The sequence below is a fragment of the Papio anubis genome, chromosome 1 (assembly GCF_008728515.1).
Source record: "Papio anubis isolate 15944 chromosome 1, Panubis1.0, whole genome shotgun sequence".
NCBI lineage: Eukaryota > Metazoa > Chordata > Mammalia > Primates > Cercopithecidae > Papio > Papio anubis.
The window spans coordinates 185,893,361-185,911,415 of NC_044976.1; the positions used below are offsets into that span (position 1 = coordinate 185,893,361).

An 18,055-nucleotide genomic window follows, 5' to 3' on the forward strand; every position below is an offset into this window, starting at 1 on the left:
CTTATTAAACAGAGACTTTAAATTACCTATTACAAATATATTCAAAAAGGTAATTAAACCACAAAGAGTTAAAGGAAAAATATGACAAATATACTTTATCAGATAGAGAATATTAACAAAAATAAAAACAAATAAAAATTCTGTTGTTGAAAGTATCATAACTAAACATGAAAAATTCATTAGAGAGGTTCATGAGAAAATTTGACCTGTCAAAAGAAAGAATCAGTAAACTTGGAGATAGGTCAGTTGTGATTATCCATTGTAAAGAATACAAAGAAAAAAGAATGAAAGAAAAAATGAACTTCAGAAACCTAGAGACACCATCAAGCATGCCAACATTTGTAGATTTCCAAAAGATGAGGAGAGAGAAAGAAAGAGGTAGAAAATATTTGAAGAAATCATGGCCAGTATTTTCCCAAATTGGATGGAAAACATAAGTCCACACATCCAAAAAGCTCAATAAACCGCAAACAGGTAAGATGTACACCTCAACTCATCATAGTGAAACTCTTGAAATGCAGGGAGAGAATCTTGGAAACAGTGATCAAAAAGTCGCTCAGCAAGTACCAGGGATCCTCATTAAAATTAACGTTAACATTTCTGATGATTTCTCATCAGAAATCATGACTGCCAGCAGGCAGTAGGATATGTTTAAAGTATTGAAAAGAAAGGATTGTCAATAAAGAATTTCATATTCAGCAAAACTATTCATCAAAAATGAAGGGGAAATTAAGACATTCCCAGATAAATTGAGTGAGTTCTTTGTCAGGAGACCTACCCTATAAGAAACAGTAGAGAGAGTTCTGCAGGCCGAAATAAGGGGATACTAGACTGTAATGTAAGTCCACAAAGTACTAAACAGAACTGGTTAAGATAATCATATCGGTATATAAAAAAGATAGTTTAGATGAATTTTTTGTAAAGAATTTTTATTCTGATTTAACCCTTTCCTCATTTGCCCTGAGAATACTTGCTGGCGGCACTTGCAGCTGCAGTTGTTTACCCTGAGATAACTTTGTCACGAAATATCTCACTTTTATTATTATTATTTTTACATCACTCTAGTATATCAACTTTGGAAACAACAGACATCATTCTATCTATAGCATTCTATCTTTAGTAGTGGTATTTCCATTTATACAAATGAAAATCGAGAAAATTTGACAGAGAATTACTCTACTCAATCGCTGAAAATGTCAAATCCTAGAAAACATAACATTCTTATGCATGATGTTAACATCGTACTCAAATACTTGGCTTGCCAGAGGTTCATTTGATGAATCCAATTTTTTTGAAATAGGTGATTCTGATGATTCAGACAATTCTGATGTTAGTTCTCTTTAGAAATAACTCCCAAGAACAGTTTTATATTTTATTTTCACACTAAAATTCAGTCAGATTTGCAACAGCCTTGAAGAGAGTGTTTATGTAAAATTAAATGAACTTTGGCAGCAAACTGCACTTTCTTTTTTCTAAACTGGAAAAGGATTGAAAGACAATTGACTAAAATAATAATTCTAAAACTGTTGATGAATATATAACATAGAAAGATGTAGTATGTGTGGCCATAATGTTTCAAAGGGTGAGGAGGAAAGGAGCTGGAGCTATATTGCAGCAGAATTTTGACATAGTATTGAAATTAAATTAGTGATCATCTGAACTAGGTTATTTTAATTTAGCATGCCAATTATAATCCCCAGAAAAACCACTATGAAAAATAACTGCTAAAATTTACTAAAACCTAAAATGATACACTAGAAAATATCTGTATAACACAAAGTAAGGTAATAATGGAGGCATAAAAGAGCAAATAACGTAAAAAAAAAAATAGCAACATTGCAGGTAAAAATTCTACCATATACAGGTTGAGAACCCTTTTTCCAAAATGCTGAGGACCAGAAGTGTTTTGGATTTCATTTTTTTTTATTTTGGAATATTTACATTGTAGAGTCATACAAGGTATAATGCCATTTCAATCAATGAGAGACCGCATATATGACAGTGGTCCCATAAGATTAAAATGGAGGTGAAAAATTTTATACTTCTAACATTGTCATAGCCATTATAACTTCATAGTGCAGACATTACTCACATGTTTGCAGTGATACTAGTGTAAATAATTCTATGCTACCAGTTAAATAAAAGTATAGCACATCTATAGTGAACTCACTTTTGACAAAGTTGCCAAGAACATACACTGGAGAAAAGACAGTCTTTTCAATAAATGCCAAAGGGAAAACTGAATATCCATTTGCAGAAGAATGGAAGTAGACCTCTGTCTGTCACCATATGTGAAAATCAAATCAAAATAGATTAAAGATTTAAATCTAAGACTTCAAACTACAAAACGACTACAAGAAAACACTGGGGGAAATCTCTAGTACTTTGGTCTGAGCAAAAATTTCTTGAGTAATACCCTACAAGCAGCCAAAGCAAAAATGGACAAATGGGATCATATCAAGTTAAGAAACTTCTCTGCACAGCAAAGGAAACAGTCAACAAAGTGTGGAGACGACCCACAGAATGGGAGAAAATATTTGCAAACTACTCATCTGACAAGTGATTAATCACCAGAATATATAAAGAGCTCAGACAATTCTGTAGGAAAAAAAATCTAATAATCCATTTAAAAATGGTTAAAAGATTTGAGTAGACATTTCTCAAAAGAAGACGTGTAAATAGCAAACTGGTATATGTAAAAGTGTTCAACATCATTGATCATCAGAAATGCAAATCACAGCTACAATGAGATATTATCTCACCCCAGTTAAAATGACTTTTATCTAAAAGTTAGGCAGTAAACCAATGCCGGTGAGGATGTGGAGAAAGAGAACCCTTGTACAGTGTTGGTGGGAATGTAAATTGGTACAACCACTCTGAAGAATGGTTTGGAGGTTCCTAAAAAATTAAAACTAGAGCTACTATATTACCCAGCAATCCCACTGCTGGGTATATACCCAAAAGAAAGGAACTTATGTATGAAAGAGCTATCTGCATTCCCATGTTTTTTGCAGCACTGTTGACAGTAGCCAAGATTTGGAAGCAAACTATGTATCCATCAACAGATGAATGAATAAGAGAAATGTGGTGCATATACACAATGGAGTACCATTCAACTATTTAAAAAAAAAAAAAAAAAAGATGAGATTCTGTCATTTGCAACAACATGAATGGAACTGGAGATCATTATGTAAAGGGAAATAAGCCTGGCATAGAAAGACAAACATCACAGGTTCTAACTTGTTTGTGAGATCTAAAAATGAAAACAGTTGAACTCATGGACATAGAGAGTAGAAGGATGGTTTCCAGAGTCTGGGAAGAGTAGTTGGACTGTTGGGGGAGGTGGAGGTGGTTAATGACTACAAAAAATACACAGAATGAGTAAGACCTAGTATTTGATAGCATAACGAGGTGACTGTAGTCAATAATAATTTAATTGTCCATTTTAAAATAACTAAAAGTGTATAATTATATTGTAACACAAAGGATAAATGCTTGAGGTAGATACCCCATTCTCCCATGACGTGATTATTAAGCATTGCATGTCTGTATCAAAACATCTCATGTTCCACTTAAGTGTATATACCTACCATATACTCACAAAAATTAAAAATAAAACATGTTCAAGAAGTCTAGCACATACAATTACATATACTACATAATACTTGATAAAGATAATAAACAACTATATACGTGTTTGTTATTTACTTTTTACCATTATTATAGAGTGTATTTCTTACACTTGTTTTTTTAAGTTACTATATAATAACCTCAGACCCTTCAGGAGACATTCCAGAAAAAGGCATTGTTATCAGAGAAGATGACAACTCTATGCATATCATTACCCTTGAATACTTTTCAGTGGAACAAAATGTGGAGGTGAAAACAGTGATATTGGTTATCCTGATCCTGTGTAGACCTAGGCTAATTTTCTGTTTCTTAGTTTTTAACAAAAAAGGTTAAAAAGCTTTTTCTATTTTAATTTTTTAACTAATAAGGATATATAAAAAGGAAATACTTTTGTACAGCTGTACAATGTGTGTGTGTTTTAAGCTAAGTGTTATTACAAGAGTCAAAAAGCTTAAAAAATTAAGTTTAAAAAGTTAAAAAATTACAGTAAGGTAAGGTTAATTTTTTGCTGATGGAAGAACACTTTTTTACAGTAAATTTAGTGTAGCCTAGGTATACTGTTAACGTTTTAGGCCTTCATGTTCATTTACCACTAACTCACCCAAAACAATTTTCAGTCCTGCAAACTCCATTCAGGGTAAATCCCCTGTATAGATGTGTACCATTTTTTACCTTGTATATTGTATTTTTACTGTAGCTTTTCTATATTTAGACACATAAATATTTACCATTGTTATAGTTGCCTACAGCAGTCAGTACAGTAACGTGATGCATAGGTGTATAGCCTAGGAGCGCAATAGGCTATACCATATAACCTAAGTGTGCAGTAGTGTGTACCATCTAGGTTTGTGTAAGTACACTGTATGCTCACACAATGACAAAATTGCTGAACGATACGTTTCTCAGAGTGTATCTCCATTGTTAAGTATGCATTATTGTACTTGCTGTTCAGCATCTCAAATCCAAAATCCGAAATGCTCCAATGAAGCATTTGGAACTTTGATTGTCATGTTGGCGCTCCAAAAGCAAGGATTTGGGATTTTTGGATTTCAGATGTGCAACCTATTAATATATTGAATGTAAGTATGTTGAACATTGTAACATTCAGGGATTGGCAGAATGGGTTTACAAAAAAATTAGAATCCAACTTTATGCTATCTACAAGACATAGACTTTAGATTCACAGACACACGTAGGTTAAAGTAACAGGATGAAAAAAGATACACCATGTAAGTAGTAATCAACAAAAATGGTAGAATGGCAGTATTTAGGTCAAACAGAAAATACTTAGAGTAGAAACCAGTACTAGAAACAAAGACATTTTATAATGGTAAAAGAATGAATAGTTAAAACATACATCAATTATCAACACACCTAAAAACAAACTTTTTGTAGATACATGAAAAGAAAATCTACAGTATTTAAGGGAAAAGTAGATAATTTGACTGAAGTTGTTGAAAAATACTCCACTTTCGATATTTCATAGAAAAACTGGACAGAAAATCAGCAAAGTTATGGAAGTCTTGAATAACATTGTCAACCTGACATAACAAACATCCAAAGATCACTTCACCCAACAGTAGAAGAACACACATTCTTCTCAAGCAAGCTTTAAACAGTCTCCAGGTGAGACCATATTTAAGACTGGAAAAAAGTCAATAAATTTAAAATGATTGAAGACATACAAAACAGTTTTCTGTCAATAAAATGATTGAAGACATACAAAACAGTTTTCTGACCAAAATGGAATTAAATTAAAAATCAACAATAGTTGCTTTGAGACATCTGCAAGTATTTGGAAATTACATGACACATTACTAAATATCCCATTAGTCAAAGAAGAAATAACAAAGGAAATGTAAAAGGATTTTAAACTGAATGAAAATGGAAACACATCGTATCACAATTTGTGGTGTCAGCCAAAGCAATGTTTGTAGAGAATTGTGTATCCTTAAGTGTCTGTCTTTAAGAAGAGTAACAAAGCTAACTGAAGACAAGCAGAAGGAAGGAAATAATAAAGATTATCATAGAAATTAGTGTTAGAGACAGACAGGAATAGAGATTGCCTATGATGGTGAATGCCAAATGAGTGATCTTATTGGAGTGCAGAAATATTATAAAACTGATTTATGGTAATGGTTGAACTGCTGGTTAAATGTAGTAAAGATCATTGAATTGCATGCAATACTTTGAGCGTGTGTATTGTATACAAAATATGTCTAATTTTTTAAAGCAAATGTGGGAAATAAGATTATATAGCATTGTGTTTATCCAGATGTCCCATAATGTTTATATTAACATTTTTTAATGATGCCACTAAAACATAGATTGATTTTTAAGTTTCCAATTATTTTGACATCTTAATACTCTCTTTCTAGAGCCAGTCTTATTTTTGAAAAGAATTCCTTTTTCTTTGTTTTCTGGCTGTTAGAAATTAGACATTCTATGTGAAACTTTTAATGAAAAAAACAAAAACCAGTTAAAATTAACTTTGCTTTCCATTTCTGCATTTACTACATTTATCTAATTTTGTTTTGGTTTAGATCACTGTGTCCACTACTATGATCTTCGTAACACTAAACAGCCAATCATGGTATTCAAAGGACACCGTAAAGCAGTCTCTTACGCAAAGTTTGTGAGTGGTGAGGAAATTGTCTCTGCGTGAGTATTACTCCCCTCAGAGGTTAAGGTTAATACAGAGCTCTGTACTTAAACACCTACCAGTTTGTAATGTCACTGAAGATGTATGTAAACTATAATATTGGAGTATATGTGCTTTTTCTTAAATAGTATTTTTTTAATCTTGTCCAATTAAAATAGTGTGGATTCTGGTCTGTATTGTGCTCTACTATATGTAAATTGTGGATACAATCCTGAAGATACTAGTTTTTTATATATGCTCCCCCCTTAACTCATCCTCCTATGTTTAATTGCATTTGAACTTCAGATTGGATTTTAGCTATTGCTTCTTAAGAAGAGATAAACAACATAGTCGATGCAATATAATGAGAAGTATTTTATTTATTAAAGTCAACTAATGTGTTATTGTATATTTTATCTAGTTGCAGTGTAGTGGTAGAATTATTTTTGGTTTTAAATATTACTTGGTTGGCTTTTACACTGACATGTTGATTTCTCTGTGATTTCATGGTGATTTTAAATATGTTGAAAAGAAAACTTTTTTTTTTTTTTTTTTTTTGGCACAGAGTCTCGCTCTGTCACCCAGGCTGGAGTGCAGTGGCGTGATCTCGGCTCACTGCAGCCTCTGACTCCCAGGTTCAGGTGATTCTCCTGCCTCAGCCTCCCAAGTACCTGGGACTACAGGCACATGCTACCACTCCCGGCTAATTTTTGTATTTTGAGTAGAAACAGTTTCGCCATGTTGGCCAGGCTGATCTTGAACTCCTGACCTCAAGTGATCTACCTGCCTCGGCCTACCAAAGTGCTGGGAATACAAGCGTGAGCCACCACGCCTGGCTGACAGATGAACATTCTAACTCAGTCTGGCTCCAGAGACTGCATTCTTAACCAGCAAACTGCATTGCCTCTAATTAGTAGTAATGAGTTTCGTGTCAAGAAATTTTAAATATATTCTTACTCTTTGTACTTTTCCTCAGCTCTACAGACAGTCAGCTAAAACTGTGGAATGTAGGAAAACCGTACTGCCTACGTTCTTTCAAGGGTCATATCAATGAAAAAAACTTTGTAGGCCTGGCTTCCAATGGAGATTATATAGCTTGTGGTAAGTGAAACCATCGTTTCCAGGAACTTTTTAACAGGTATTTGTTACTGAAATTGAACTCAATGGAAATAGACTAAATATTAAGTCAGGAAATGGTGTGTGCACTCAGAAGATAGTATAATAGACATGATGCCCCAGCATTATTGATTTTCCTTGTGTTGTACTAGAAGAGCATTAGTCCTTCCCTTTTTTATTGTGTACAAACCCAGAACACCTCAAATACCTGAACACCTGATTTTTAACTGTTTTGTAGTTGTTCTCCATTATAACATAATTCTTTAGATACTGCGTGGGAGACAGAAAAGGTTAAGTTCTGTTAGTAATATTTCCAATTTTGGAGACATTATGTGTCTTCTTAAGCTTGATATTCATTTTCCCTTATCTGCTGTTCTCTCCATGAAGTAATCTATTTGCATAGTATTGATCTGTTATTCTAGGACTTTTATTGTTGATAATTTATACAAATTTAAATAAGAAATAGAAAAATCAAATTTGATACTATTCAAATGCTCTGATATATCTAATGCCTGAATATATGAACTTTGATCATACTTTTAAATGACTTGGCCTTTATTCAGCAAAGTTGACTTTCTCCACATGTGTATGAGACTGCCAAAGCAAATATCTGGAACAATTATCCTATCTTAATAGATGGCTCAAAAATACAGTTCATAGACCATTAATCAAATAATTCCTATACTGAGAAATGGAAATAAATTGTGTAGGCTATTAAAATCTGCCTATGTAAGTGTTGCCAGTTTCTTTTACCTCTCTAAGTGGAAATCTTTCTAAATGTAATTTCAGATTCTTGCTATAATAACATATTTCTGGTTCTACTATAGACTATTAGCTTGGTGCAGAAGTTAAAAGTAATGACAAAACCCACAATTACTTTTGCACCAACCTATATAAATGATTTTTATAGGGTAATTTTAGCCTCAGAATTATCAATATTGTCATATCATTTAACATTGATTGTTTCTTTAGATTAGTAAAGTATAGCTTTTGTCCAAGAATCCTTTTCTTACATGATTTCTAATTAGTCCTGTAATCTAGCCTTTCAAATTTGACCATAAAAGATCTTTGAGCTAAAACTTTGGGTGATAATTACTATTAGAATGTGATGTCCTAATTCCGAGTTTTCCTATTCTAAAATATTATTATTATTATTTGTTTTCAGGAAGTGAGAATAACTCTCTGTACCTGTACTATAAAGGACTTTCTAAGACTTTGCTAACTTTTAAGTTTGATACAGTCAAAAGTGTTCTGGACAAAGACCGAAAAGAAGATGATACAAATGAATTTGTTAGTGCTGTGTGCTGGAGGGCACTACCAGATGGGGTAAGTTTTCATATCAGTTTTTTCACCTTGGGATCTCATATTATGCATTATGTATACACAGGGTTTGATTAAATTTTAAAATATAAATTGGTGTGTGGTATGTACTATTTTTAAAACTTTGTAATGTGTCACCAAAGACAATAGGCATTTTAGGTAGTGATTGAAATGCACAGTAATAGAGCAATGTCATGGTGTCATCATGTCCCTCTGTGACCCATAGCATCTAGTGCATATCTCAGTTATAACCATTAAAATATTGTCTCTTCATATCTCTTCTGTAAGACTGGAAAATCCTCCAGAATACACATTCCGTCTCATCTTCTTTATTGATTATGTGCAGTATATGCTTGATAAACATTAAGCCGAGCTGGTATTTTAATAGGGAGAAAAAGAATTGGTGCAGGTAAAGGAGAGTGCAGGTAAAGCACCTATATGGTGCTCTAATTAAATATTATTTCAAAGTAGAATTGCTTTCTGCAAAATACATTTATATATGAATATTTAAGCATATTTAGTATATTGATGAGAAAGTTATGCTACTAGGTTGTATGAAGAGAAGTTGCCTCAAACTTTTCACTTATGTTTTAAAGTATAAGGTTTTTCATAAGTTATATAAAAAAATAATTCTTGTTACTATCTTGATATATATAAACATGAGTTGTTAGTATTGTATTTTTAAAATAGCTTTTTAGGTGCTTAGTTAGGTTTATTTTTGACAAAATAAAATTCTGACAAAATTCTGACTTGATATGTAATTTAAAAATCCAAGTTTCAGGTATAGTTTCACTTTAATTAGATATATTCTATTGCTGTCTTAAAGTTTGCTAATTGACAGACTAGGTAATTTGGACCAACCCTTCCTCCAAGTAAAATTAGAAAAGTAGGACCAAATATATGTATTTTGAAAACAAGAACCTATTTGAAAGCATTGGAAAGCAAACAAGACAAGACACAATTACTGAATTTGGATTGTGACCCTGGCTTTTGAATGTGCTTTTCCCCTGTGAGCATTTGTCAGTTTTGATGGGGTGGTTAAAAGCACTTATACGAGCTTCACAGGGTTGCAGGGACTGGAGCTCAGTGCCTGACATTGTGTGAGTGACTACTTTTGTTTAAGTCCCCACAGGGGTATATTATAGGAGAAACCAGAAGATAAGCCTTCGTAGAGATTGCATCTGAACTTTGTATCAGTCTCTGAAATTGAATTGAGGTGACCCTTCATTGCTAATATCCACAGGATGCAAACTTAAGTCCTCTCTGAAAAAAGATGAGATCATCTAAGTGCTTTATTTTTTTCAGTTTTGTAACTACAATAACTAGGGCACAATAAAAAATAAACAGACATAGTAAAAGATAAGACAGCATGAATTAAACCAGCCTAAGCAACAGACTGTAGAAACAGTCACAGCAGCTCTAAATATTGGAGTTATCAGACAGCTTGAAAGTAGCTATGCTTACAAGATGAAAGACAAGATTGAAAATTTTAACTGAGAACTGGAAACTATTTTTAGAATGAAAATATAATTCTGCTCCTGGCCCCTTCCAAATTTCATGTCCTCACATTTCAAACCTAATCATGCCTTCCCGACAGTCTCCCAAGGTCTTAACTCATTTCAGCATTAACTCAGAAGTCCAAAGTCCAACATCTCATCTGAGACCAGCCAAGTCCCTTCTGCCTATGAGCCTGTAAAATCATCAGCAAATTAGTTAATTCCTAGATAGAAAGAGAATACAGGCATTGGGTAAATACAGCCATTCCAAATGGGAGAAATTGGCCAAAACAAAGCTACAGGCACTATGCAAGTTCAGAATCCAATGGGGCAGTCAAATCTTCAAGTTCCAAAATGATCTCCTTTGACTCCATGTCTCACACCCAGGTCACACTGATGCAAGAGGTGGGTTCCCATAGTCTTGGACAGCTCCACCACTGTGGCTTTGCAGGGTACAGCTTCCCTCCTGGCTGCTTTCACGGGCTGGCATTGTCTGTGGCTTTTCCAGGTGAATAGTGCAAGCTTTCAGTGGATCTACCATTTTGGGGTCTGGTGGATGGTAGCCCTCTTTTCACAGCTCGCCTAGGTGGTGCCCCAGTAGGGACTCTGTGTGAGGGCTCCCACCCCACATTTCCCTTCTGTACTGCCATAGCAGAGGTTCTCCATGAGGGCCCACCCCTGCAGCAAACTTCTGCCTGGTCAGCCAGGCATTTCCATACATCCTCTGAAATCTAGGCAGAGGTTTCCAAACCTCAATTCTTGATTTCTGTGCACACGCAGGAACACCACCACATGGAAGCTGCCAAGGCTTGGGGCTCGCACCCTCTGAAACCATGGCCCTGGTTCTATGTTGGCCCCTTTTAGTCATGGCTGGAGCAGCTGGGACACAGGACACCAAGTCCCTAGTCTGCACACAGCATACGAACACTGGACCTGGCCCAGGAAACCACTTTTTCCTCCTAGGTCTCTGGGCCTGTGATGGGAGGGGCTGCTCTGAAGACCTCTGACATATCCTAGAGACATTTTCCCCATGGTCTTGGGGATTAACATTCCGCTCCTTGTTACTTTTGCAGATTTCTGCAGCCAGCTTGAATTTCTCCCCAGAAAATGGGATTTTCTTTTCTGTTGCATTGTCAGGCTGCAAATTTTTCAAACTTTGGTGCTCCATTTCCCTTATTAAACTGAATGCCTTTAACAGCATCCAAATCACTTCTTGTATGCTTTGCTGCTTAGAAATTTCTACCAGGTACCCTAAATGATCTCTCTCAAGGACAGAGTTCCACAAATCTCTAGGGCAGGGGCAAAATGCCACCAGTCTCTTTACTAAAACATAACAAGAGTCCTTTTTGCTCCATTTCCCAGCAAGTTCCTCATCTCCATCTGAGACCACCTCAGCCTGGATTTCACGTCCATATCAGTATCAGCATTTTGGTCAAAGCCATTGAACAAGTCTCTAGGGAGTTCCAAATTTTCCCACATTTTCCGGTCTTCTGAGCCCTCTAAACTGTTCCAACCTATGCCTGTTAACCAGTTCCAAAGTCACTTCCACATTTTGGGGTATCTTTTCAGCAGCACCCCACTTCTGGTACCAATTTTCTGTATTAGTCCATTTTCACACTGCTGATAAAGATATAGTCAAGACTGGGTAATTTACAAAAGAAAGGTTTATTGAACTCACAGTTCCACGTGGCTTGGGAGGCTTTACAATCATGGTGGAAGGTGAAAGGCACGTCTCACATGACAGCAGAAAAGAGAAGAAAGTTTTTGCAGGGAATCTCCCCTTTTTAAAACCATCAGATCTCGTGAGACTTATTTACTATCACAAGAACAGTTTGGGAAAGACCTGCCCCTGTAATTCATTTACCTCCCACCGGGTCCCTTCCACAACATATGGGAATTCAAGTTGAGCTTTGGGTGGGGACACAACCAAACCATATCAGAGGAGTCGTTTTCATTCCTTTAAGCCATCAGTTTTTCTTTTTGACAGATAATAATTGTAAGTATTTATGTGGTACAGTGTCGTGTTTTCATACACATGTACATTATGGAATGATTAAGTCAAACTAATGAGAATATCTGTCCTCTCACATGCTTTTTTTTTGTGGTGGGAACATTTAAAATCTTATTCTTTTAACAATATTGAAATATCCACTACATTTTTGTTAGCTACAGTCACTCTGCTATGCAATGTATCTCAAAAATTTACTCTTTTTGTCTAATTAGCTGAAACTTTGTAGCCTTGGACCAACATCTTGGCATCCTCCCACTCCCATCCCCCACCTCTGGTAACTACCATTCTATTCTCCATTTCTCTGAGTTCAATTTTTTAATATTCCACATATAAATGAGATCATGCAGTGTTTCTTTCTGTATGTGATTTATTTTACTTAGCATAATGTCCTCCAGGTTCATGTAAAGCTGAATAGTATTCTCTTATATACAGTTTAACCTTGAACAACGTGGGGACAAGGGGCACTGACCCTCCACTCAGTTGAAAATTCGGGTATAATTTGATTCCCTGACCCAAAAGCTGAACTACTCATAGCCTACTGTTGACTGAAAATCTCACCAATAACATAAACAACCCACATAAGCTAGAGAAAATAAAATATTATTAAAATCATAAGAGAAAATATAGTTACTGTTCATTAAATGAAGTGAATCTTAAAGGTCTTCATCCTCATCTTCACATTGAGTAGCTGAGAAGGAGGAGAAAGAGATGGGGTTGGTCTTTCCCTGGAGTGGCAGAAGAGAAAGAAAATTTGCATATAAGTGGTTCCTCATAGTTGAAGCCTGTGTTTTTTCCAGGATCAGCTGTATACCATGTTTTCTCATCCATTTATTTGTTGATGGACACTTAGGTTGATTTCGTATCTTTGCTATTGTGAATAATGCAATGAATAATAGAGTGCACATGTTTTTTTCAGTATCCTAATTTTAACTCTTTTGAAATTGAAGGGGGATTCAATGCCCAGAAGTGTGATTGCTAGGTCATATTGCCATTCTGTGTTTAGCATTTGAGGACCTCCATATTATTTTCCATAAAAGCTGTACTGATTTACATTCTCACCAACAATGTTACAAGAGTTCCCTTTTTTCCAAATTCTTGCCAACGCTTTGTTATCTTTCATCTTTTTTTACCACACCCCATTTCACAGGTGTCATTTGTCTTTTTGATGGTAGAAATTCTACCTGGTATGAAGTGATATCTCATTGTGGTTTTAATTTAAACTTCCCTGATGATTAATGATATTGAGCATTTTTTCATATACCTGTTATTTATATATCTGTTTTTGAGAAATGTTTATTCAGATTATTTGCTCACTTTTTAGTGGGTTATTTGTTTTCTTGCCATTTAGATGTTGGAGTTCCTTATACATTTTGGTTAACCCCCTAACTGATAGATAGTTTGCAAATATTTTCTCCCAATCCATATGTTGTTTTTTCACTCTCTTCCTTTGTTGTGAGGAAGCTTTATATTGATAGTTTGATGCATTCATGCTTGTCTATTTTTGCTTTTGCAGTTGTAGCCAAAAAATTTTTCGGACCATTATGGAGCTTTTACCTTATGTTTTCTAGTAGTTTTACAGTTTCCAGTCTTATGTTTAAGCCTCTACTCATTTTGAGTTGATTGTTGTATATGGTGTGAGATACTCAGCTTCATTCTTCTGCATATGGCTATCCATTTTTCCCAACACCATTTATTGAAGAGACTGTCTTTTCCCCCAGAGAGATTCTTTTTTCTTCCTCCCTGGCCTCCCCAGAGGGATTCTTGAAAGAAGGCAGAGAGAAAATATTGTCAGACTGACAGCTAACTTCTCAGTGAAATAGTGGAAGCCAACAGACAGTGAAACAAGATAGTGTGGGAAGGAAAATATTTGCAAACCTAGAATTCTACGTCCAGTGAAAATCTCTAGACAGTGGTAAAAATAAAGACATTTTAAAATAAATAAACCTGAAAAATTTTCAATCAGCAAACCTAAACTAAAGAAAACCTTAAAGGATATGCTTACACAGAAAGAAAAAGATTCCAGATGAAAGTCTTATCTTTTTTATTACCATTGATTTATCTAGAGACTGGAGTTAGGTAAAGGAACTTACATATGTTCTATATCTGTGAATCTATGACATGACTCTTATCTGAAGCTATTGGAATGAAATATGAAGTGTTTTAAGTATACAGATGAATATATTTGTTCCTATGTGATGATGCTTGTGTAAAGGTACACAATATTTTTGTTGGGGGTAGACCCTGAGTCAATAGTAACTTCTGCTGAGGCTACAGATACCCTATTGTTTTGTCAGCTCTGAACCATATCATACATGCTTACCTACTCACCAATCCTAAGTGGATAGCTAATAGTAAAAGGCAGTACTTGTAAAGTACTTATTACTCCTTTAGCTCTTCAGAAGTGACCCCAAAAAGTACACTGTATCCTCAGGAAAAAAAGCAGTGGTCATTAGGGTGGACATTTTCTGTTGTGGCTTGAGACACCAGAAATCATATTAAAAGTTTCTGTAGCTCTGGGGTTGGGGGAGGCAGGGATCAGGATAACAGATTTCCTAATTTCCCTCTCTGAAACCAAGTGCAGCAAAACTTGGCTTGGGAACCCATCAACTATGCTATAATACTTTCTGTGGAGATTTATAACTATGCACCTTTGTTTTCAGTTGTATCATTAAATTTTATTCTCTCTATTCTTATTTCTAACAAAACTTTTTTGTTATATGATGAAATACTGTTCTGAAGCATTGAACTAAAACTTTTTGTGTTCTTAAGCACATATTTTGCTTACCTAAATTTCTCCTGATTCTTGGCCTTTAAAAATACTTGCTGAATGAATTAATATACTGTCTTGTACTGTATTTGCATTCATGTAACCTGCAAACTCCTCAAAAAAAGACATCATAGTATTTTGAATAAGAGCAGAGCCAGGCTACCTAGGTTGAAATCTCTCAGATTCTCCACTTATCAGCTGTGTGACCTTGCTGAAGTTCCTTAACCACACTGTGCTTCAGTGTCCTCATCTCTAAAGTGCTGATATTAATAGCCACTTATCTTCTAGGGTTGTTATAATGCTAAAATGTGGTAATGCACGTAAAACGTTTGGAACAGTTCCTGATACACAGCAAGAGTGATACGTGTGTGCTCTTAGTATTATATTTTTAATTACCCCTAGCATTACACAACATGTTTGTACATAATGCATAATTAATATGTAATTTTTGTAATGAATGATAGAACCCTTCAAGCTTGGCCTTTATCTTTTTTGTTGCGTAATTAAATGATAATTAATTGGAACCAAAGAAATGCTGTAGTGGAATTGGGAGATACTTCTAATATCTAATAGGCTCACTTGAAACTAAATGGTAATAATTAATTACCATTTAAGAAAAGCAGGCCGGGCGCGGTGGCTCAAGCCTGTAATCCCAGCACTTTGGGAGGCCGAGACGGGCGGATCACGAGGTCAGGAGATCGAGACCATCCTGGCTAGCACGGTGAAACCCCGTCTCTACTAAAAAATACAAAAAACTAGCCGGGAGAGGTGGCGGGCGCCTGTAGTCCCAGCTACTCGGGAGGCTGAGGCAGGAGAATGGCGTAAACCCGGGAGGCGGAGCTTGCAGTGAGCTGAGATCCGGCCACTGCACTCCAGCCCGGGCGACAGAGCCAGACTCCGTCTCAAAAAAAAAAAAAAAAAAAGAAAAGCAGTTTTGCTGACATGAACCATTCCTATATACATATATAATTACTTCAAAATTACCATTTTGCCCCTTGGGATATAATTTCCAACTCATTTTGCCTATTTTCAAAAGCAACAAAAATTTTTAAATGTGTGCAACTACAAGGAAGTAGGCGTTTATTATTGGCTTAATATTTTTATTAGACAACTCAGTCTTTTTTTTTTTTTTTGAAGACATATCTACTTTCCAAATTTATGTAAGTTTTATCTAAGACACGAATCCTTTCCTTCTTAGTAACATTTTTTTGGGGGTGTGTAAAACATCAGATTTCAGTAAACTAGAAAAGTAAAGCACATTTGAGAAGCCGTGCAATACTGTATTCCAGTCTGCTTTCATTAAAGTGCAAAAGATGTCCATAATAAAATTTATTTATACCAATGGTTCTCAAAACTGATAATCAGAAAACCCTTGGGCTCTTTCAAAAACAATTAACAAAGCAATTCTATTTTTAGACCCATGAATACATATTTTGGGGGAGAAAGAAGGAGGGTATAGATCTGTATTTTGAAAAGTTCACCGGGTCTCCTTGGGAAAGTATATGAACAATCATGTTTGGGAACAAATGAATCATGTTACCACTGGGAAAAAGTTTGTTATACATCCTAACCAAGAAACCTAAATGGTTCTTAAGCATCTGCTAGCAGAAACAATTATAATTATGAATACCTAATGTCTGTTAGATTTTGCTAATCCCTCACCTACCTCAGGAGGAAACAAATCCAAAAAAATAAGACATGTTCTTTTTTATTTGTATTAATTTAAAAATGCTGCTCCTAAAAAATACTAACTTACCACACTTGTAAAGATATTTCTTATCTTAAATTCTTCAGTGAGTGTCGAGAAGACAACATAGAAACTTCTCTTTCTTTCTTCCTTCCTTCAACTCTGTTTCTCTTCTTCCTTTTATCTTTCCTTTCTTTTATTCTTTCCTCTGACTGGATTGTTTATAACCCTTTAGAAAATTTTCCTGACTGGAAGAGGGCCAATCTGAATGAACTTTTGTCTATCTTGGGAGTAGAAGGAAAGAGGATTCTGAGCATGGACCCTGACTTCCAGGAAGACTCCTATCTTCTCCTTAGTGCCCCACTCTTCCCTCAGTATACAGAATAGAGTGGGGTGGGGTAGTAGAAAAGGAAGGAAATAAGGTGGATGAAAACTGAGGCAACCCTAGTAATTTATTTCTCTAAGTAAATTATATGAAGTATACATTTTCTTTAACCTTAATATCCGCTACTGTGTGGACAGCCTCTGGGAAAACATCTGTTGCATTAGATACTTTATGGTGAACATTATAATAAAATCAACAAAATGTGATTTATGGGGTCTGCTAGTTGACATTTTAAATTCTTAATTAGTATCATTTTTGTATTTCTGTAATAGAGTTTGACCTATATTAGAATGATTCTTTTCTTCCTCATTTAATCTTTTTTTAAAAAGAGTGTTCTGTGTATGCCAATCTTGAAGCATAGAATTGATGTTAATTTTTAAGCTACTGCTTGGTTTTAGTCCTGCCTTTTTTAAGGGAAGAAAAGAAATAATATTAATTTGAGAGTGTGTTATGAATTAATGCCATTAACCTAACAGTAATTTTTGTTATAATCTCACCATGCTAAAATATATCCAAAATATTTTGAGATGGGAAGGGATTTGAGTTTGGTTTCTAATGTTTATCTTTTGGTAATCCCTACCAAATTTTCATAGTAATAGTAGAAAGAAGGAAAGTGAATATTGGATATTATTTCCTTTAGTTAAAAGCTTTTGATGAATACTATTTGAATTGGTTTAATATGCTGAAGTGTATGTAATGGAAAAACATGATTATTTTCTAAATTGAATAAAATGGATTTAATAAATACTGAAAGCAGAATTAACTAAGCAAAAATATGTATTTTTGGCTTAGAAAATGGATGGCAGTTGCTTAAGAAAAAAGTGTTTTTACTAATTTAAAAATGTCCTATCTGGAGAAAAGAAACATTTTTTTTTGTATTTTACTTCTACAGTCTCACATATAACCACTGTTGTTCTTATGACACTCTCCTATATTGATGTGATCTTTATAGGGTTTGTGCCTTTTTTATTTCTTATTCCGTTATTGCTTAAATTCTATTTT

General features: G+C 34.8%; 1 protein-coding gene across 18 annotated transcripts in view; it reads left to right on the forward strand.

Moving 5' to 3' along the window:
- The window catches only part of COP1 (COP1 E3 ubiquitin ligase), a 264,253-nt gene that overhangs the window by 201,653 nt on the left and 44,545 nt on the right, over positions 1 to 18,055 (forward strand). For all 18 annotated transcript variants that reach the window (XM_031658336.1, XM_003893610.5, XM_009194948.4 and 15 more), the window contains 3 exons: positions 6,174 to 6,291; positions 7,248 to 7,372; positions 8,553 to 8,713. In XM_031658336.1, coding sequence (XP_031514196.1) covers positions 6,174 to 6,291; positions 7,248 to 7,372; positions 8,553 to 8,713 — 404 coding nt within the window. The remainder of the gene's footprint in view (positions 1 to 6,173; positions 6,292 to 7,247; positions 7,373 to 8,552; positions 8,714 to 18,055) is intronic.